The sequence below is a fragment of the Capricornis sumatraensis genome, chromosome 8 (assembly GCF_032405125.1).
Source record: "Capricornis sumatraensis isolate serow.1 chromosome 8, serow.2, whole genome shotgun sequence".
Taxonomy (NCBI): Eukaryota; Metazoa; Chordata; class Mammalia; order Artiodactyla; family Bovidae; genus Capricornis; species Capricornis sumatraensis.
Genome location: NC_091076.1, coordinates 64,598,816 through 64,622,194, shown reverse-complemented (window position 1 = coordinate 64,622,194; position 23,379 = coordinate 64,598,816). Strand labels below are relative to the sequence as shown.

Genomic DNA, 23,379 nt, shown 5'->3' with positions numbered 1-23,379 from the left:
TGAATATTCAGGACTGATTTCTTTTAGGATTGACAGTTTGATCTCTTTGAAGTCCAAAGCATTCTCAAGAGTCTTCTCCAACACCACAGTTCAAAAGCATCAATTCTTCTGCACTCAGCCTTCTTTATGGTCCAATTCTCACATTCATACATGACTACCAGAAAAACCATAGCTTTGACTAGACAGACCTTTGCCAGCAAAGCAATGTCTCTGCTTTTTAGTACGCTGTCTAGGTTTGTCATAACTTTTCTTCCAAGGAGCAAGCGTCTTTTAATTTCATGGCTGCAATCACCATCTGCAGTGATTTTGGAGCCCCCCAAAATAAAGTCTGTCACTGTTTCCACTGTTTCCCCATCTATTTGCCATGAAGTGATGGGACCAGATGCCATGATCTTCGTTTTCTGAATGTTGAGTTTTAAGCCAACTTTTTCACTCTCCTCTTTCACTTTCATCAAGAGGCTCTTTAGTTCTTCTTCCCTTTCTGCCATAAGGATGGTGTCATCTGCGTATCTGAGGTTATTGATATTTCTCTTGGCAATCTTGATTCCAGCTTGTGCTTCATCCAGCCTGGTATTTCGCATGAAGAACTCTGTAGATAAGTTAAATAAGCAGGGTGACAATATACAGCCTTGATGTACTCCTTTCCCAATTTGGAACCAGTTTCTTGCTCCATGTCCAGTTCTAATTGTTGCTTCTTCACCTGCATACAGATTTCTCAGGAGGCAGGTAAGTTGGGCTGGTATTTCCATCTCTTTCAGAATTTTCCACATTTTGTTGTGATCCACACAAAGGCCTTGGTGTAGTCAATAAAGCAGAAGTTGATGTTTTCCTAGAACTCTCTTGCTTTTTCTATGATCCAACAATGTTGGCAATTTGATCTCTGGTTCCTCTGCCTTTTCTAAATCCAGCTTGAACATCTGGAAGTTCTTGGTTTATGTACTGTTGAAACCTAGCTTTGAGAATTTCTAGCCTATGAGATGTGTGCAATTGTGCAGTAGTTTGAGCATTCTTTGGCCTTGCCTTTCTTTGGGATTGGAATAAAAACTGACTTTTTCCAGTCCTGTGGCCACAGCTGAGCTTTCCAAAGTTGCTGGCATATTGAGTGCAGCACTTTAACATCATTGTCTTTTAGGATTTGAAATAGCGTAACTGGAATTCCATCACCTTCACTAGCTTTGTTCTTAGTGATGCTTTCTAAGGCCCACTTGACATCACATTTCAGGATGTCTGGCTCTAGGTGAGTGATCACACTATTGTGGCTCTCTGAGTCATGAAGATCTTTTTTTGTATAGTTCTTCTGTGTTTTCTTGCCATCTCTTCTTAATATCTTCTGCTTCTGTAGGTCCATACCAATTCTGTCCTTTATTGTGCCTGTCTTTGCATGAAATGTTCCCTTGGTATCTCTAATTTTATTGAAGAGATCTCTAGTCTTTCCCATTCTGTTGTTTTCCTCTATTTCTTTGCATTGATCACTGAGGAAGGCTTTCTTATCTCTCCTCACTATTCTTTGGAACTCTGCATTCAAATGGGTATATCTTTCCTTTTTTCCTTTGCCTTTCACTTCTCTTCTTTTCTCAGCTATTTCTAAGACCTCCTTAGAAAACCTTTTGCCTTTTGGCATTTCTTTTTCTTGGGGATGGTTTTGATCACTGCCTCCTGTACAATGTCACAAACCTCCACCTATAGTTCTTCAGGCACTCTGTCTATCAGATCTAATATCTTGAATCTATTTGTCACTTCCACCGTATAAGCATAAGGGATTTGATTTAGCCCACACCTGAATGATCTAGTGGTTTTCCCTACTTTCTTCAATTAAGTCTGAATTTGGCCATAAGGAGTTCATGATCTGAGCCACAGTTAGCTCCCGGTCTTGTTTTCGCTGACTGTATACAGCTTCTCCATCTTTGGCTGCAAAGAATATAATCAATTTAATTTCAGTTTTGACCATCTGGTGATGTCCATGTGTAGAGTTGTCTCTTATGTTGTTGGAAGGGAGTTGCTATGGTTGCTATGACCAGCGCGTTCTCTTGGCAAAACTCTGTTAGCCTTTGCCCTGCTTCATTTTGTACTCCAAGGCCAAACTTGCCTATTACTCCTACTTTTGCACTCCAGTCCCCTGTGATGAAAAGGACATCTTTTTTTGGTATTATTTCTAGATGGTCTTGTAGGTCTGCATAGAACCATTCAACTTCAGCTTCTTCAGCATTAGTGCTTGGGGCACTGACTTGGATTACTGTGATATTGAATGGTTTGCCTTGGAAACAGAGATTGTTCTGTCGTTTTTGAGATTATACCCAAGTACTGCATTTTGGACTCTTTTGTTGACTATGAGAGCTACTCCATTTCTTCTAAGGGATTCTTGCCCACAGTAGTAGATGTAATGGTCATCTGAATTAAATTCACCCATTCCAGTTGATTTCAGTTCATTGATTCCTAGAATGTCAATGTTCCCTCTTGCTGTCTCCTGCTTGACCACTCCCAATTTACCTTGATTCATGGACCTAACATTGCAGGTTCCTATGCAATATTGTTCTTCACAATATTGGACTTTACTTCTATCACCAATCACATCCACAGCTGGGCGTTTTTTTAGCTTTGGCTCTGTCTCTTCATTCTTTCTGGAGTTATTTCTCCACTGATCTCCAGTAGCATATTGGGCACCTACCGACCTGGGGAGTTCATCTTTCAGTATCCTATCTTTTTGCCTTTTCATACTGTTGTGTTCTTGGGTTGTATCATTCTTTCAAAAGTTGTGCCATGCCCCTTTCCCTTCTCTTACAGCAGCAACTACCTATTACCATCAGGAGGAGGAAGTCAGGGACCCAGGACAAAGGCAAGAAGGGGAAAGAAGTGGGAAAATCAAGGGGCACATTGTATAGGAAGAAAAAGTGCAGGGGGGCATCTCAAGTGCCAGCTCTGTGCCTACTCACACTCTTGCCCTCCAAATGCACTCCTCACCCTTCCCGCAAGCCTCCTTTGCTGCTGCACACATCTGTATTCACCAAGCTGTCTTGCCGGGCACATAATGAATGCCCAATAATACCAATAATACAGAGTTCCTTTCATTTAAAGGAGAAGCATCCTTTAAAATGAAAAGCTGCTGGGGACTTCCCTGGTGGTCCAGCGGTTAAGAAGCCATGCTTCCAGTACAGGGGGTGCAGGTTTAATCCCTGATCAGGAACTAAGATCCCACATACCATGAGGCCAACATTGAAAAAATAAATGAAAAAATAAACAGAAAAGCTCTCACATCTGTGGAGGTTTAAACTAACAACCTTCTTAGACATGAGGAATCTTGAGCCCTAGAGAAGGCATGACTTAATCGAAGGTCACACAGTGGTGACTCTGACAATTAAGCCTGGGTTCCTTGAGTTACGAGCAAGATTCCTTTTTAAAATAAAACTCTCTTGAATCCTTGAAAACAGCAACATTTGATGGGTGTTTGCTATCTTCCAGGCACTGTTCTGAATATAATTATTCAATTGAATTCTCACTCAGATCTGGTATGTGGAACAGTCATTGCTGATTAGAAGCCGCTATTGTTGCTGATCATAATGTTATGAAAACTCTTATTGGGAGTGGGAACTCTTTGGGTGGGGACAAATCCTTCCAGACACTGGCCAGGCTCTTGAGCATCTTTTGGAAAAATGATGATTGTCTGTGACTTAACTGACCCTCCTCTAGCTAGTGACTCTTTAGACAGAAATTGGTCACCTGCTAAGCTTCCTGACCTCCATACCAGAATCATGAACTCACAGATAGTCACTGTGCTGACAGTAATACCAGCTTAAGCCCCGGAGTCTCTTCATGATTCAGTCTATAATTCCCAGCAGAATAAAATATGGAAAGATTCTGATTCCTCTTTCTTTAGTGGTATTTCCTTAATGAACTGATACACTTTGGCCTGAGTTGTCTGCAGGTGCCCTAATATAGGAAATAGAAAGGCATACATTCTCTTTCACAGAAATTAATAATAGTAGCTTCCAGTTCTGAGGACTGTATACATATAAATCCATACACATCAGTCTGTCCAACAACCCTATGAGGAGTTGTTGCCTATGCCTGCTTATCAGATGAGGAAGCAAAACCCAGAAAAGGAAGGCAATTTTCCCAAGGTAAAAACACAGCTAGCAGGTAGTGGAGCCACATGTAAATTGGATCTGTCATACTCTAGAGTCCTCTTTCTTACCTACACTACTGTATAAGCATTGGTCTTATTTTCACAACCTCAGAATGACCGAGTGAAGAGCCACGAATAAGGGCCATCTGTTGTTCCTTAACTCTCCTAAAATCAAAGTTACAGTTTTAGGTGGATGAACCCTCCCTTTGATCTGACTATGTGCTCAGAATCTTCCCTAGCTCAGAGCTGCAGTGCTCTGCTAATGAAAGCTTGATGATTATTCCCTACGAGGTGAAGTAGAATTCTGTGTCCTCAAAAGCTCATTTATCTGTGCCACATAGAGGAAATTTTCTAAGAATTTGGACTTAACCTGATGGTAATGAGTTCTAGAGAAGAGCACTATCTTTGAAGTTTAAGCTTGGTTCTGCATTAAAATGCTGTTTGGGGGATGTTAATAAACCTCTCCGTGACTTAGTTTGCTCATCTGTAAAATGGCAATAATCCTATCTGTATTGGAAACCATATTGTGTGTCTTCCTAATTATAATGTCTCCCTGAATCCCCCTCCAACACACACACACTCACACACACACACACACACACACACACACACACACACACACACACACACACAGTCCTCAGCAGCTTTGTTTGTGTTGTTAGTTTGAGGGAATGGAGGTGACACCTGACTCAAACCAGGCCAAGGAAATTCTCTCCCCTGGCATTTTAGATTTGGGATTAGGAAAAATCTAGCACTTTCTGGACTCATCTTGAACTTGAGGGCTCAGAGGAGGTCATATTCCCCCTACCAAATGGTTTGACAAACTGAGAAAGATGGTCAGCAGAGAAAAAATGATGAAATAGATGTGAAAGTGAAGCAGAGATGGCTCCTTTGCATTTTCACACTTAATTTCCTCTTTTAGCAATCGGACTCCTAACCAACAAACCCCCTCACAGCCTTGTTAGAATTAAATACGAAGAGGTCTTTAAGGAGCCAAGCCAGGAATAAAACCAGTGCTCACTAAATGTAGAAGTTGTTATGCCCTTTGCTCACATCTGCGGTGGGCTTCTATTCAGATACAGGTTTTGTTGACATTTTTTTGGTGACAAAGCAAAAAACTTTTTTGACTTTATAGACCTATAAGGCTTACATGTCTATTTAGCTCACAGCACCAAATACCTGCACGCCAAGGCAAATCCAGGGAAGACTAAGGCCTCGTTACCAAGGCTCCGAAGGCCCTGCTCAGCTCTAAGGAATCTAGAGGACAAGCTAAGCATGTACCTTCAGCACCAGCAAAACAAAGAACCCAAAATAAAATCAAAAAAGAGAACATCTAAAAGGAAATGAATTTAATTTCAACAATACTTTTTTCAGCTTAGGGCAGTTTTTAAAATTTTTTAGCCTTTTTTAAAAATTGAAATTGCATATAGAGTGATATTCTTTTCACTGTTTAGCATCTCTAAAAGTTTTTTGGCTCTGAACTATCACAGAAGTTAGACAGCAACCAATCTTACCTTTGGGATAGGTAGGATTGAGTTCAGGTAATTTGCCAAATTGCTTGATGAATAATCCATAAATGTAGCCCTTAACCCACCTAGGGGTATTCGCAATGAATGAGGTCAATGGTTTGCCCAAAGGACCTCTGACAGGTGTATTTCAAGAATTGTGACAAATGGAGCATAACAGGGCAGATCGCTTCCTGTAGCTGCAGAATTAGGGACCAGGGCCCCTGATGAAACGTCGAGTACTGCACTCTCTAAAGGGAAGTCAGCCATCTCGCCGAGGCCATACTAAGAGACTATAAACTGGTCCTGCCATTAGCAACCAGTCCAGTCATCCTCATCTCACATTACGATAGCGATCATACGGGACACAGTATTGATGACCAAGATTCATACATGCCTCCCCTCCATTCCCGCTAACACTGGGGAGGGAAGATGGCCCATTCCTCCAAAACCCAAGGGGAGTGTGTGTTTCAGATGAGGAGTGGGGAATGAAGTTCACTCCCTAGCTGGTTGGTTACTGTAGCCCTCCCTCAGTCCAGTGCTTCATGATGAGAGACACTCTGGAAGAGTTGAACACATGTATTGGGAATCTGCGTTCTCAGAAATGAAGGTGGACAGGATGAGGTGGAATGCCATGCCAGGAAAACGACACTGATCATCCAGGCAAAGGCTGCCATACCATACCACCTTTACTTAGGTCCCCAGCAGAAGAGAGAAGCAGACCCCACCCAAAGAAGACTGGAGTCACCTCCTTGCCACCAGCAGGTGGCCAAGCAGCACCCCTGTGGCTGTCTTACCGCTCCTCCCTGCCCTCAATTCCAGAAGTGCCAGGGCCCAGAGCAAGGCGGGGTGAAGAAGAGCAGGGTGTAGCTTCCCCAGCTAGCACCCCGCTCCTACGTTGTAATCACTGTCAGGACCTATCCCTCATGCCCAGCACCTGCCTGGCCCAGAGAAGACATCTGATACTTGTGTTCAAAAAAGGAGTGAATGAAAGTTCCCCTATTTCAGTTCACCCCCTTTCTTAGTCACTCACTGCTTTCCTGGTTTAGAAGTCTTATGTGTTGGTCAGAGGAGGGTGTTTCCTTGGCTCAGAGACTTAGGTAATAATGTGGCATTACCCAAGGTACACATGGGGTGTGTGTCACATTTCTCAGGAAATGTCAGCTTCTGGGCAGGGCTTAGTTCCTAGTCCCACCCCCAGCCTTTCATTCCAGCTCAGAGCGTGAAAGAGAATAAATTTCTGCTCTTCTGAGCCTTGTTGCATTTTTATCCGAAGACCTCCAGCAGCAGCATGAAGTTGGGAGGCTTCCTCCTGCTTGTGACCCTAGTCACCCTCAGCTCAGTGGTGCAAGAGCTTCAGGCTGCAGTGAGACCGTTTAGAGTTTTTGGTGAGTCCATGCAGAAGGCAGCCCTGTCTTTTTGCAACGAAGGAGCCAGAATGTAAGCCACTGGGGGCCAGTGGGTACAGGGGAAGGAGGGGAAGAAAAGAGAGAGGGGAAGGTATTCCAGGCAAGCAGTCACTGCAGGGGCCCACCTTGACTGCAGGGTCTCTGTGCTTCTGCTTTTACTTTCTCCTCTCCTTTCCTCTGATCATCCCTCCATCTGGACTCTCCAGAAGTGAAGCCTTTTGCCCTCTCATTGGCCTCCGTCCATTTCCCCAGCCTCTCTCTCTCTCCACCGGTTTGTTTGTCTCTTGCTACAAATAAGTTGGATTGCTTACAGAAAATATTTTCTTAAATACATGAAACATGATTCATCTTTTCCTTTTACTGCCAACATTCTCAAAGGAGTAATCTTCATTCTCTGCCTTTTCTTCCCCGTAACTCATCCCTTAATCCCCTGAAGGCTGACCGTAGTCTCTATTGCTGCCTCTACCACTCTCCCAGATTTTCTCCTTCTTCACCTTTTTTTTCTTAATTTTTTTTTTTTAATTTACTTATTTGGGCTTCCCAGGTGGCGCTAGAGGTAAAGAACCTGCCTGCCAATGCAGAAAACGTAAGAGACTCAGGTTCGATCCCTGGGTTGGGAAGATCCCCTGGAGGAGGGCACAGCAACCCACTCCAGTATTCTTCCCTGGAGAATCCCACAGACAGAGGAGCCTGGTGGGCTACATAGGGTCACAAAGAGTCAGACATGACTGACATGACTTAGCACACACAGGTTTACTTATTTACTTGGCTGTGCCAGGTCTTAGCTGCCGCACACAAGATCTTCCATCTTCGTTGCAACATGCAGCATCTTTAGTTGCACCATGTTAGATCTAGTTCCCTGACCAGGGATTGGACCCAGGCTCCCTGCAATGGGATCATACTGTCTTGGCCACTGGACCACAAGGGAAGTCCATCTCCCAGATCTTCTTAACAAACCTCACGACTGTCTTGAGGAACCAGTTAAAGGTTAAAAGTCTTTAAGCTCTGCAGCATCTTTTTGCTTGCCAGTCCGTCAATTCTCCAGCTTTTTTCTCTCTTAGATTATCTTCACTGTATCTTCTTCTCCCTAAGTGTCATTGGAAACTCTTGCCCCTCTCTTCTTTGTTCTCCTTCCCTTACATTGGTTGCCAAATACCAGTCATTCTTTGCAACTGGTTCTTACACGTGTTCCTTCCTTTCCGACCCTCATTGTCACACTGCCTTTTCAGCCCTGATTACTCCACGCCCGGCCCAGTGCGGTGGCTTCCTGACAGCCCTCCTTGCCCCTCTCTTTCTTCTGAAGGTTGCCTGCTTGGTGAATCCCGGTCCATGCTGTGCTCTCACACCATCACATCTCTCTCTTGACCTACCAAGTGAAATCTCAGTCCTAGGTCCCTCTATAACTTTGTCCTCTGCCTGCTGTGGGCTTGTCTAGAAGCTCAGACAGTAAAGAATCTGCCTACAATTCAGGAGACCTGGGTTCGATCCCTGGGTTGGGAAGATCCCCTGAAGAAGGAAATGACAACCCACTCCAGTATTCTTGCCTGGAGAATCCCATGGACAGAGGAGCCTGGCAGGCTACAGTCCATGGGGTTGCAAAGAGTCAGACATCACTGAATGGTGGGGAAGGGAGGTGCTGCAAACCTGTCTGCCTTGACTTCCAACTATTCCCTAGTACTTATCCAGCCTTCCGTTTGCTACTCTTCCTGTATTCCTTGTATTTCAGGGTGAAGAGTGAGGAGATGAGGCACCTAGGGTGCACAATTGAAGGAGGCGCTCACTCTCAGAGTTGTTCAAAGGCCTCCTTAAATGCTGTGTCCTGGGTGCCTCATGCACTTTTCTCTAGTCCCACCCTGTTGCATTTTCCTCTTGTGAAGTTTTCCTAGTAATTCTTTTCTCTTCTCCACCCTCCCTCTCAATTCTGCCTTTAAAAGATTCCCATACTTCAAGACTTACCTTTCCTGATTCATTGGAAGTGATGTCCTCTCTTTTGCAAGCCCCTTTAGTCCTTTGGATAAACCTCTCTCAGGACATGTGCCAAATACTGCTTTGCTTTTAGTACTTTAAACATAAACTTTATCGCCACTGTGAGGCTCTAAGCTGCTGGAAAGTAATAACCTAGTCTTACATCTCCATGGGCTTCGCAGCTGGCTCAGTGGTAAAGAATCTGCCTGCCAACACAGGAGACTCATATTCAATCCCTGGGTTGGGAAGATCCCCTGGAGAAGGAAACGGCAACCCACACCCGTATTCCTGCCCGGGAAATCCCCATGGACAGAGGAGCCTAGCAGGCTATAGTCTGTGAGGTTGCAAAGAGTTAGACATGACTTAGCAACTAAACAGACCAATTCAATCCACATATCCATACTTCCTGTATAACTTAACCTCTGTGCTTTGTACATAGTAAGAAATCAACAGGTATTAATGAGTGACCAAACTGCTGTGAGTGGAGACAAGAATTCTCCCATTCTCTCACCATAAATCAAAACAGCTAATAAAAGCATGGAGGGACTCTATTGATCTTCTCTGAGGTCAGCAAGTACATAGTAGACATCCCACCCTGCTCCCGTATTACATCATCAGACATTGCTAATCAATTATAGCACTCTTTCTCTTTGAGCCTTGACAAGGCAATCCAACCTTCTCCACACAGCATCAGAACAGTCACCTCCATTGACTGGAGCTGACACTGGAGAGTGAACTTCATCCAGCCCTCCTGGATCTAAGGACTTCATTTTACCTTTGAGAAAACAAAGGCCCAGAGAGGTTCAGAGAGAGAATCAGGTAGAGAATCTCCTGATCACAGCTGAGTCACCCACCCAAGCACAGCACATATTCATCCACAGCTCTGCACACATTTTGTTAGAAATGCTTGCAGGGTCTTAACCAGCTCTCTGGACCTATTTCATTGGTCCTCAAAGACTAACCTTGAGGCTCTGGGAGTGTGGGGAGTCTCCACTTGGGTCAGGAGTGACTCCTTGAAATCTGGAGATGGACTTTTCATGCCAGGGTCAGTTTCACCCTCTGGGATGGCAGAGGGAGGTTGGCCTAGGGGCCAGAGAGTCTGGGCTGGATCCGACTTCTGTACTGACTAGTGGGAAAGTCACCTCAGTGCACCCCAGCTGCCATGCCTGTAAAAAGGGGCCAGTCAGACTCATTGCACAGAGTGACTACAGGGCACCCTTGATGACATTCAGCTAAGTGTAAGTCTTCCCGTCTCTGCCCCTTTCCTTGCAGAGAGAAGAGAGGGCACTGAAGTGGGCTTCTCTGTACTTCCCCTCCACAGATGCAATTATCCTCCTTTTCAAAAAAATTTTTGAGTGTAGTTGATTTACAATGTTGTGTTAATTTCAAGTGTACAACAAAGTGAAATAATTATGCACGTACATATATACACTCTTTTCTTTTAGATTCTTTTCCCATATAGGCCATTACAGAGTATTGAGTAGAGTTCCCCGTGCTATAGAGCAGGTTCTTATTATCTATTTTCTACACAGCAGTGTGTATATGTGAATCCCAATCTCCCAATTTGTCCCTTCCCCCCTTATCCTCTGGTAACCGTAAGTTTGTTTTCTACATCCACGACTATACTTCTGTTTTGTAAATGAGTTCATTGGTACCCTTGTTTTTTTAGGTTCCACATATAAGCGATGTCATATGGTATTTGTCTTTCTGTGTCTGACTTACTTCACTCAGTATGACAATCTCAGTCCATCCATGTTGCTGCAAATGGCGTTCTTTTATTCTTTTTTATTGCTGAGTAGAATTCCATTGTATATGCGTGCCATAGCTTCTTTACCCATTCCTCTGTTGATGGACATTGAGATTTGGCTTCCATGTCCTGGCTATGGTAAACAGTGTGGCAATGAACACTGGGGTGCATGTATCTTTTTGAATCATGGTTTTCTCTGGGTTGGAGAAGGAAATGGCCACCCACCCACTCCAGTGCCCTTGCCTGGAAAATCCCATGGACAGAGGAGCCTGGTAGGCTACAGGCCATGAGGTCACAAAGAGTCAGACACAACTGAGAGACTTCACTTTTTTTCACTTTTCCTCTGGGTATATGCCAGGAGTAATTAATTATTCTGTTCTTTAAAGTAGATCTTGCTTTGTTGAGATTGTGTGAATGCCTTGCTTTTCACTGAAATACATAAGATGTTAATGAGTACTATTCTGTGATTAATCATTTATAAATTATATTATGTATTGAACTTGAAGATGGAATTGGCTCCTTAATCATGGGCTGGCCTCCCTAACACCTGTGTCTAGAGCATGGCACTTTTCAGCTGGTCTGTTCTAATGCAGGCACCTGTGTTGACCTCTGCAATGGCGACTGGGACTGTGGTCCAGAAGAGCGCTGTGTCAGCAATGGCTGTGGCCACGTCTGTGTTTCGAACTAAGGTACAAACGTCAGGTCCTTCCCTGCTTCCTCATTCCATGTTGGAGCCAGGCAGGCAGTACACTTGGCCCTAGTGGAACTTCCCAGAAGTAGATGAGACAGAAGCCTATCGCTTATGACTTCTCCCTCTTCACTCACCCTTCCTAAGGAAAAGAAGCACCTATCCCAAGATGGTGGTTTCCAAATAATTTCATTTAAAATAATTTCATTACCTGATATATCCTAGAGAAAAATCAGACTATTCATTTGAGAGGAAAAAAAAAAGATAAAAATCACCCACCCCCAAATGATGTTTGCTTAACACTTCAGTGCATATTTTAAACACATGACACACATGTATAATATCTATGTGGAAACAACATAATCGTGTACCTATTTTGATTTCTTGATTACTTCACTTAGAAATAGCTAGTGAGAGAATTCCCTGACAGTCCAGTGGTTAAGATTCCATGGTTCCAATGCAGAGGACACAGGTTCGATCCCTGGTTGGGGAATTAAGATCCCACATGTGATACATACAGCCATTTTAAAAAAAGAAGAAATAGCTAGTAAACAACTTTTAATATCAACACTGATGTTTCTATTCCATCATCTCTAATGCCCTTCATGTGTGCTTATACGTGTGTCTACCATGTATGCTCATATACTTAGCAAGCTCCATAAGACACATTAAACACATTTCTTATTTTTAATATCATTAAAATGGCTGTAGTGAATACTGATTGGTGTACACACTGTTATTAATTTATTTGGAATAAATTCTAAGGTGTACAATTGATGACCAAGGAGTACGCTTATTTTAAGCCTTGGATGACATTGCCATAGTAAATGATAAGAGCCTCTTTCCTATAAAATATTTCACAGGCTTCACATGATAAATCCTTTACTGTCAGTAGGATCGACTGAAAACAATGCAAAATAGAAAAGCTAACCAGGATTCAGTTTTGATTACAAATTGTGTTAAACACAACAGAATCAACACATACTTTTGAGATACTCTGCTTGTGTTCAGAATGTATTATTTGTCTTATCCACCAACAATGCCTAGGGCATTTATGGCCTTGTTGGTTCCTGGCAGGTTCTTATCTCGTCCCAGAACTGGAAAATCTTGTCTCTCAATTGTATTCTGTGGATCCAGGTCCCCAAACAGCAGTTCTCACGCATAATTGTTTTGTACATTTCACAAGATGAAGACTTACCCTAAGGGTCCCCTTTCTCTAGTAATTGTTCATTGCTTCCTAGAGTTCCTATTTCCGAAGATGTGATTATTCAAAGGTCCTTGCCCAGGAATACAGATGAAGACAGGGACCTATGGATGGAGTGGACAAACGATGCGGATGGGAAGAGAAAATACTTGTTTCTTTCAATAAATCATCATCATTAAAAGTACCCACAGTACCTGATTTGTTTGGTGAGGGATGATAAAGAAGAAGATGAGGCAATGGAGAATAGATGACATTTGTTGGGCAGTTGCTATTCAACAAGGACTGTGTTATACACCCCACAAGTATCATCTAATTTATCCTACAACAACCTTGTGACTATGCTTATTATCACTACCACTTTACATATAAGGACACTGAAGTCTGAAGAAATTAATTTGCTCAAAGTCATCAAACAGACAAGTGTCAGGGCTTTAAGAATATTTCCACATCAAACTTTAAGTCCTATACATTATGGCATAGTGGTTAGGATATCCAACTTGGAATTTCAAACCTAGGCCCACCATGCAACTGTGGGACCTTTAGCATATGTCCTAACCTTTCTGTACTTCAGTTTCCTCTACTATATAACAGTTTATACTTTATAGAGCTGCAAGGATAAAAGCAGCGAGTTTACATAAAGTGCACTGAATAGTGCCTACACATGGGACACATCCAATAACTGTTAACTAAATGATCATTATTATTATCAAATTGATGAGCTGATGACTCTTAGTCCTAATTTTTTAAGACTCTCGAACAGAACCCAAGGCTAATTCTCCTTCCTGGTCTCTCCTGCTGCTGCTGCTGCTAAGTTGCTTCAGTCATGTCCGACTCTGTGTGACCCCAGAGACAGCAGCCCACCAGGCTCCCCCGTCCCTGGGATTCTCCAGGCAAGAACACTGGAGTGGTTTGCCATTTCCTTCTCCAATGCATGAAAGTGAAATGTGAAAGTGAAGTTGCTCAATTGTGTCTGACTCCTAGCGACCCCATGGATTGCAGCCTACCAGGCTCCTCTGTCCATGGGATTTGCCAGGCAAGAGTACTGGAGTGGCTTGCCATTGCCTTCTCCACCTGGCATCTCCTAGTTTATCTCAATATTAAAAGCCAGCCCCCCCACCTCCTATTTTCCCAATTACAAAATGTGGGAGGTTAAAATCGACTTAAAATTTCTTATCTATGTTTTTCACAATCACAGAGTTAAGATTCAACTGGTCCTGGGACATTCCCGGCTATCCAGTGGCTAAGACTGTGCTCCCAATGCAGGGGGCCTGGGTTCAGTCCTGGTCAGGGAATGAGATCCCTCACATCACAACAAAGACAGAAGATCCCATGTGTTACAACTAACCTAGCACAGCCACGTCAATAAATAAATTAAAGTTAATATGAAAAAAAAAATGATTCAACTGGCCCAGGCTGTTTGTAGTCTGATGTTGACTTATTTACTGCCTTTGTAGCCCCTGACAAACCATTTAAATTTTCTTTCAAACCACTTAAACTTTCTTTAGCTGTAAAAGGGAGAAATAATAATATCCACCTCATTTGAATCCTAAGGTTTATAGAACTTTACAGTATACAGAGCATTTGATTTTCACATTAACCAAGAAATGGCAAATAGGGGCCCTGAATAAAATAGTGAATCCATTCATTCTGTCAACAGATATTGCGGGTTGCCTGTTACAACCCAGGTGCTACGCGAGCAATGAGGATACAGCAGTGAACCAGGCAGATGGTATCTGTGCTTTCATAAATCTTACATTCTAGAAGAAGAAACAGGTAATAAACAAGTAAATAAAGAAGATAATTACACATTATGGTCAATGTTCTGAAGGAAGTAAGGATGTGAATTAGAAATGGGGAAAGGGGGTAAAATAAAGCCTACTTCCATTAGAATGATCCAGACCCTAACGAGGTGATAAATGAAATTTTAACAGGGTTCCAAAACGTGAAACAAGTGAAGGACTTCCTTGGTAGTTCAGTGGCTAAAACTTCACCTTCCAATGCAGGGTGCAGACTCCATCCCTGGTTGGGGAGCTATGATCCTACATGCCTCTGAGTCAAAAAATAAAATAAAATAAACAGAAGCAATATTGTAGCAAATTCAATAAAGACTTTAAAAAATGGTCCACATCTGGATTTCCCTGGTGGTCCAGTTGTAAATAAATCTGCCTGCCAATACAGGGAACATGAGTTCAATCCCCAGTCGGGGAAGATTCCACATGCCTCAGAGCAAGTAAGCCCATGTGCCACAATTACTGAGCCTGCACTCTAAAGCCTGTGCTCTGCAATAAGAGAAGCCACTGCAATGAGAAGCCTGTGTACCATGACAAAGCGTAGCGCCTGCTCACCACAACGAGAGAGCCTGAATGCAGCAGTGAAGACTCAGTGCAGCCAAAACTAAAAAGAAGTACTTTTTAAAATGCTTTGGAAAAAAAAAGGTCTGCATAAAAAAAAAATCTTTAAATAAAAAAAAAAAAGCTAAATTCCAGAATAAGGCTCTAGATCACTTTATGCAGAATTTATGAAAGGAAATGTCTGTGAACTTAGCACCCATTAAAGGCTCACAGTCACTGCAGGTTTATAAAAATATTGAGGGTGAGGACAGGTGAGGATGTGTGAGATTTTCTAGGGAGGGCTTTTATCAAGCTGTGAGCGTGATAGTTTGGAGGTTACTGTGTAAATACAAGCCAATTCCAGGGGGTTTCAAAGCCCTCCCTGAGAGTTTGATATGTTTCCTTCAGTTGGTAATCACCGTGGAGTAGGAATGTTCATTTCCTTTGAGAAACCACACTGCCATCCACAAGGATATGTTCCATCAGAAATCAACAGACTGGTATGGTTTACAATATTTGAGTTGTTCAGTCCTGAATAACACGAATTGTAGGTCATCCCCGTGTCAACCTAACACGAGCCACATCAAACCTCGGTTCTTTCCATGGTTTCTTTCACTCCACCTTCACTATGGTGAAGACCAGGCCTCATCTCCTTCTAGCCCAGTGTGTTGGACATCTTTTATGCACTGCTTCAAATATTCTTGCCCTTTCAGTCTTATCCTAATTCTTGCTATGTGCTGTGCTTCGTCGCTCAGTCATGCCTGACTCTTTGTGACTACATGGACTGTAGTCTGCCAGACTCTTCTGTCCATGGGGATCCTCCAGGAAAGAACACCAGAGTGGGTTGCCATGCCCATCTCCAGGGGATCTTCCCAACCCAGGGATCACAATCAGCTTATTTGCTGCATCTACTTGCTCAGTTCAATTCAGTTCAGTCACTCAGTCGTGTCCGACTCGTTGCAATCCCATGAAACCCAGCACACCAGGCCTCCCTGTCCATCACCAACTCCCAGAGTTCACTCAGATTCACGTCCACCAAGTCGGTGATGCCATCCAGCCATCTCATCCTCTGTCGTCCCCTTCTCCTCCTGCCCTCAATCCCTCCCAGCATCACAGTTCTTTCCAATGAGTCAACTCTTTGCATGAGGTGGCCAAAGTACTGGAGTTTCAGCTTCAGCATCATTCCCTCCAAAGAAATCCCAGGGCCGATCTCCTTCAGAATGGCCTGGTTGGATCTCCTTGCAGTCCAAGGGACCCTCAAGAGTCTTCTCCAACGCCACAGTTCAAAAGCATCAATTCCTCAGTGCTCAGCATTCTTCACAGTCCAACTCTCATATCCATACACAAGCTAAATTGTCAGACTTCTGACCCTACTGGCTCACACTTCTCACTTTTGCCTCAGGACTTCGTCTATGCAAAGGCACACTCCTGCAGGAACTGCCACACACAGATGTATGCTCAACCCAGAAGCTCTGCAGAATTCATGTTTAGTGGGGAAACACTTGACAATAGAGGCCAAAGACTGGCAAACATAAGCTCCCCACTTCCATTCCTCAGGACAGGGTTTCTGAGAGGATTCCATAAAGCTTTTCATAAACATCCCAAAGATTCAGCAATCATTCACCCCTTGCAATAATCAGCTTCATAGCACATATATGTATAGATTCTCCTTTCCTGTTCATTCCTGAGGAAATCACTCACATATCAACCTCACTTGAGGCTCTGCTTTAGAATTCAAACTAAAACATCAGTGACTAGTTCTCAGCTCCTGTTCTCTGAGCAGATGTTTGAATATCATACATAATATGTATGTATGATACGTATTATCACACACATACATAAGTATACACACACCCCAAGAATAAACAGTAATAGACAAGCATAATGAAATCCAAATTCAAATGTAAAATAAGTATTTCTTCCCAAATAAACCCAGTCTTCAGATAACTAGCTTTTAAAATATATATATTTATTCCTTTGGCTGTACCAGGTCTTAGTTACAGCACTTGGGATCTTCAGTCTTCTTAGGGAGATGTAGGATTTTCTTCAGTTGTGGCATGTGGAAACTTTAGTTTCAACACGTGGGTATCTAGTTCCCTGACCAGGAATTGAACCCAGGCTTCAAGCGTTAGGAGTATGGAGTCTTAGCCACTGGGCCACCAAGGAAGTCCCACAACTACCCCTTCTAAAACACAGCCCCTATTTTCATTGCTAAACATGTGTTTTATAAAAACATGCATATTTAGCCGACTTCGAGGGTTTCTCTAAGAGTCATGGGTGAGAATTTGTTTTATATTTGCATAACTCAAATCCCTCGAGTTGTTTTTCCCAGTCGGCCCAAATGCAAATTTCAAGCCTCCACCTGTCCGGTGACTGAAAACTGTTAACCGCTTTTAAATGTTTATTTATTTTGTTCGCCTCTTTTTAAATGGCTATTTTCTTTTTCTTCCTTTCAACGTTTCAGGAAATCTTGGGGCGTCCAATCTCAACCAGGTCACCCTTAGGCAAGTTACATTTTACATGGTTCAGTTTGAACTCCCAGATTACTTTCGTGCGGTGAGGCTGCTTTAAGATCTACAGGATTCACGGTCAGCTGCAAAGAAGACTGGGGAACACAGTCTTAATTCAGAGTGCTTTTGTTTCTGGAGAAAAAAATTAGGGGCTCCAATACGATGTAAGAAGAGAAGAATGTCGAACTAGTAGTTTCGGCCACTCCTATCCACAGCGGCCCCTTTGCAATCCTAGGCCAAATCTGAAACGCTTAGTACTAAACGGGAATGTCAGCCCCACGCAATAACAAACCTTCCGGGGGGGGGGGGGGGGGGGTAGGGACACAAATAACAGTCCTCGCTTTTTAGCCAGGGTTCAAGAAGAGGCGGGCGCCGAAACAGTCTCCCAGAGAATTTCCGATACGCTTTCACAAAGTACTAGTCCAAGGAAGGAGCCGGTAGTCTCAGAAACCCTCCCACCTCAGGTTCCGATCCGAAACAGACATTTCCGGAACTGGCTCGTGAAGGCGGGGGGCTGCCCCGGAAGTGTTTGTCTGTTGGCCTACGTAGGAAAGATGGCGGCGGCGCAAGTCGTGGGTTCCCTGCCAGGCGGGCCGCCGTCAGAGACGCCGGGGGAGCCACCCTTCGAGCAGGGGCGTGGGTTTCGCTGTTTGTCGGCCAGGCTCTGCGCCCTTCGCCCGGATGACAGCAGTTCCGGCCGCACGGAGATCCACTTGCTCTTCGACCAGCTCATCTCCGAGACCTACAGCGAGGGCAGCGGCGTGGCCCCTGAGGTAGGCCGGCTGGCCTGGGCCCCGCCTTTCAGGGAGCTCCGCCTGTGGCCTTTTCCCACCCTTGCTTCACGGGGCTTAGTCGCAGGCTTGTTTGCCCCCTTCGACCGTGGTACAGTCTCTAGCCTCCTCTTTCTGGAAGACACTGCTGTGCCTGGTAAAGTCGCTTCTTTAAAATTCCAGCTTGCTGACTTGTGCTCTGATAACATCGCAGGTGTCATCTCTGGTGCCGCTTTCCCGTCCCTCCGCTCCCCGCATCCGGAACTCTGTGTGTATAAAGTTCCTTACTACCACGGTCTTCACTTCAGCGTGCACAGTTCCAGGGATTTGGGAACCTTGGATGTTATTGGGTCTATTTTATTGATAAACATACGGACGCTTACAAGGGTCCACTCAAAAGGCAGAACTCGAATGAGAACTAAGTCTCAGAGTTTTGGCCATTTTCTTTTCCTCCATGCTAGTTCCACCCTCTCTGCCTGTTTAGAAGTACTTTTCATATATATTATTCACAAGCATCAGGCCTTGGATACGAGTTACTTACTAAATTCTGTAAACCCAGTCATAAGCTGTCTTCTGGCGCTCACAGGCATCTCAAACTTGACAGTTCTCAAAACTTGGTTCATTATCCCCATACACCCACTCCATCCCCAATCTGTCGCATGCCCCAACGCATACAAACACATAGAGTGTGCCCAGACACATAGGACACAGGTTCTTCACCCTTCCTTCCAGATCCTTCCAACCTGGATTCTTCAGACTCTATTTAGGAAATATATCTCAGTTCCATCCCCTCCTCTCTATTTGCATTGCCAATGCCTTAGGCAAGATGACTCTCCTGGCCTGTTCACCAGTCTCCTCTTATTGTTTGCAGCCCTTCTGCAAACCATTATTTGCTCTCCTGTGGGAATGGTCTTTTCTTTAGTGGGAAAGCTATCTCAGTAAAACTCTGACCAGGGAAGATCTTCAGTGCATATTGGTAACTGGCCAAAGCAAAGTTACAGTATGAGACCAGTATAGGGTGGGGAAGGCTTGAAAATAAATATACATTTATAGATACAAAAAGTTCAAAACAATGTATGGGAGAGTTTACAATGCAGTAATAGTTTGTGTCACCAGGGAGCGGAGTGGAATTAAGGGAGGAGTGGGAGACTTTTGCTTTGTTTGTATAATTTGTGCCTTTCCAGTCTTCTGTCACTCTTGCTTTTGTGCCTTGTGTGCAGTCGTTTGAAACTTGCTGTTCTTCAGGCAGGTACCTGTTTGTTCCAGACCTGCCCATTCCATTCCCTTTGCTCGCGTTGTCTTTACGGCCTTGACTGGCAGTTGTACTCCTCCTTCAGATCATTCTAGGTTCTGTTTAAAAATTGTCTCTACAGGACTTCCCTGATTACTGTTTCCCCATAGAATTTGCAGTTAATTCTTTCAGCACCCAATTCACTTCAATTATTTGTGAGCAGTATTTCTGTCTCCCTCTTTGAGGTTCAGGAATATGTTCATGTTTGGAGCCCAGAGACCTGGCACAAAGCAGGTGCTCAGAGCCTTTTAGTTCAGTAAACATCAAGAGATGAATGAATGGTGTGATTTCCAGATAGTTTCAGATTTTCTAACCATTAAATTCATGCAAGTGTCATTTCTGATTTTCCCAGTGGCATTGCAAATTTGGTTTGCTTACCTTTGGTATTTTTAATTTGGATGTGTGCTATTATATTCTGGAATCCTTTCTTAGGTTATTTATTTGTACTGTCTCTACATATGTAGAGACTCTGTGGAGTCCTTGACTGTATAAAAATTACTGATTCTTTTCCTTCTTTTTGAGTACCTGCTGTTTTTATGCTGTCATCCCACTCTCTGCCTCAAATTTCATCTTAACTCATTTTGACTGTGAATGTTCACTTTTAGTTCTCATTTGGCTGTTGGGGGCGGGTCTTCCTTTGACTAAATAGGTGTAGCACCTTTTCATTGTCTTTTGTTTGTTTGTTTTTTGTAGGATGTCAGTACTCTTCTTGTCCAAGCATGCCGACTCGTGCCTCTTAATCAGAATCATCTTGTCAGCAAACTGTCTCAGCTTATCCACCATTTACTTAACACATTACAGGTAATCATATAGGTAACTTTAGAATTCAGATCATGAATTTTGAGAATGACTAATTATCTTTGAGATACTAATCTGTGGTAGGAATGATAGGCTGGTCTTTTCAAAAGCTGTGCAAATATGAGAAACAATTGCCTTACTAAGAATTATATCAAAACAAATATAACTGACCAAAAAAAAAATTTTTTTCTGCCAGTTTGTCCATCAGAGGGATTCCTGTCTGTCTGTTTCAGGAAATGAATATCATTCAAGCCCCCAGACCTTACAGTTTTTCAGGAAAAATGTATTAATATTTGACTAAAGGTATATCTAAGAATAAATTGAAATATCCCCAGCCTCTTTCCTATCAATATTTTTTTCCCTCTCCCACAGCTACCATTTTTGTCATCTAACCTAAGAAGTTGCTTAGCGGGGGTGGGGCCCTAGATAAAAAGATCCCTGGTATCTTTTTTAGGAACAGGTCAAAAATTGAGGCTGTTACTGTAAACTACTACATGAGTATCTGAATGTAGTTAGCACAAAACTTATCAACTAACATTATGTAATCTGAGGTGCTTCTGGTTGCAAAAAACAGAAGAGACAACCCAGAATAGCTAAATAATTTTTTTTTAATTATCTTACATCACACATCCCAAGGAATGCAGCTTTAAGATCACTTAATAATTAAGACTGAAATTGAAGAAAGTAGGGAAAACCACTAGATCATTCAGGTATGACCTAAATCAAATCCCTTATGATTATACAGTGGAAGTGAGAAATAGATTTAAGGGACTAGATCTGATAGATAGAATGGCTGATGAACTATGGACGGAGGTTCGTGACATTGTACAGGAGACAGGGATCAAGACCATCCCCATGGAAAAGAAATGCAAAAAAGCAAAATGCTGTCTCAGGAGGCCCTACAAAAAGCTGTGAAAAGAAGAGAAGTGAAAAGCAAAGGAGAAAAGGAAAGATACAAGCATCTGAATACAGAGTTCCAAAGAATAGCAAGAAGAGATAAGAAAGCCTTCCTCAGTGATCAGTGCAAAGAAATAGAGGAAAACAACAGAATGGGAAAGACTAGAGATCTCTTCAAGAAAATTAGAGACACCAAGGGAACATTTCATGCAAAGATGGGCTCAATAAAGGACAGAAATGGTATGGACCTAACAGAAGCAGAAGATATTAAGAAGAGGTGGCAAGAATACACAGAAGAACTATACAAAAAAGATCTTCACGACCCAGATAATCACGATGGTGTGATCACTTACCTAGAGCCAGACATCGTGGAATGTGAAGTCAAGTGGGCCTTAGAAAGCATCACTATGAACAAAGCTAGTGGAGGTGATGGAATTCCAGTTGAGCTATTTCAAATCCTGAAAGATGATGCTGTGAAAGTGCTGCACTCAATATGCCAGCAAATTTGGAAAACTCAGCAGTGGCCACAGGACTGGAAAAGGTCAGTTTTCATTCCAGTCCCAAAGAAAGGCAATGCCAGAGAATGCTCAAACTACCACACAATTGCACTCATCTCACACGCTAGTAAAGTAATGCTCAAAATTCTCCAAGCCAGGCTTCAGCAATACGTGAACCGTGAACTCCCAGATGTTCAGTCTGGTTTTAGAAAAGGCAGAGGAACCAGAGATCAAGTTGCCAACATCCGCTGGATCATGGAAAAAGCAAGAGAGTTCCACAAAAACATCATTTCTGCTTTATTGACTATGCCAAAAGCCTTTGACTGTGTGGATAAACTGTGGAAAATTCTGAGAGAGATGGGAATACCAGATCACTTGACCTGCCTCTTGAGAAACCTGTATGCAGGTCAGGAAACAACACTTAGAACTGGACATGGAACAACAGACTGGTTCCAAATAGGAAAAGGAGTACGTCAAGGCTGTATATTGTCACCCTACTTATTTAACTTATATGCAGAGTACATCATAAGAAACGCTGGGCTGGAAGAAGCACAAGCTAGAATCAAGATTGCCAGGAGAAATATCAGTAACCTCAGATATGCAGATGACACCACCCTTACGGCAAAAAGTGAAGAGGAACTAAAAAGCCTCCTGATGAAAATGAAAGTGGAGAGTGAAAAAGTTGGCTTAAAGCTCAACATTCAGAAAATGAAGATCATGGCATCTGGTCCCATCACTTCATGGGAAATAGATGGGGAAACAGTGGAAACAGAGTCAGACTTTATTTTTGGCTGCTCCAAAATCACTGCAGATGGTGACTGCAGCCATGAAATTAAAAGATGCTTACTCCTTGGAAGAAAAGTTATGACCAACCTAGGTAGCATATTTAAAAGCAGAGATATTACTTTGCCGAGAAAGGTCCGTCTAGTCAAGGCTATGGTTTTTCCAGTGGTCGTGTATGGATGTGAAAGTTGGACTGTGAAGAAAGCTGAGCACCAGAGAATTGATGCTTTTGAACTGCGGTGTTGGAGAAGACTCTTGAGAGTCCCTTGGACTGCAAGGAGATCCAACCAGTCCATTCTGAAGGAGATCGGCCCTGGGATTTCTTTGGAGGGAATGATGCTAAAGCTGAGACTCCAGTACTTTGGCCACCTCATGGGAAGAGCTGACTCATTTGGAAAGACCCTGATGCTGGGAAGGATTGGGGGCAGGAGGAGAAGGGGACGACAGAGGATGAGATAGCTGGATGGCATCACTGACTCAATGGGCGTGAGTCTGAGTGAACTCCAGGAGTTGGTGATGGACAGGGAGGCCTGGCTTGCTGCGATTCATGGGGTCGCAAAGAGTCGGACACGACTGAGCGACTGAACTGAACTGAATAATTAAGCTTTCTGGCATCTTTCCATTCTGCCATGCTAGATGGGTTGTCGTGAGCTAACATCTCTCACAGTCATAAGATGCCTAAAATCCGGGAATCCCATGGGAAATAAGTAAACAACACCCAGCAGAAGCAAAATAACTATTTATTTTCTGTCTTTTTTATATAAGAGTGAGGACACTTACCCCCCAGACTCTCCAGGAGATTTTTCCTGATACCAGGCTGGAGAGACCTAGGTGGTATTAGGACCCCTCTGTAGCAATCTAATCA

At 43.2% G+C, this 23,379-nt stretch overlaps 1 protein-coding gene and 1 long non-coding RNA gene across 2 annotated transcripts in view; both read left to right on the top strand.

Annotated features, from left to right (window-relative positions):
- The first annotated feature begins 6,871 nt into the window (after positions 1–6,871).
- On the top strand, positions 6,872–12,766 carry LOC138082850 (uncharacterized). Its single transcript, XR_011145152.1, has 3 exons — positions 6,872–7,013; positions 11,340–11,435; positions 12,676–12,766. It is a non-coding gene; the product is annotated as an uncharacterized lncRNA (long non-coding RNA).
- A 5,266-nt stretch (positions 12,767–18,032) lies between these two features.
- HEATR6 (HEAT repeat containing 6) overlaps positions 18,033–23,379 on the top strand; it is a 35,081-nt gene continuing 29,734 nt past the window's right edge. The window contains exons 1-2 of the mRNA XM_068976924.1: positions 18,033–18,251; positions 20,233–20,340. Of these exons, the coding sequence (XP_068833025.1) occupies positions 18,033–18,251; positions 20,233–20,340 (327 nt within the window). The remainder of the gene's footprint in view (positions 18,252–20,232; positions 20,341–23,379) is intronic.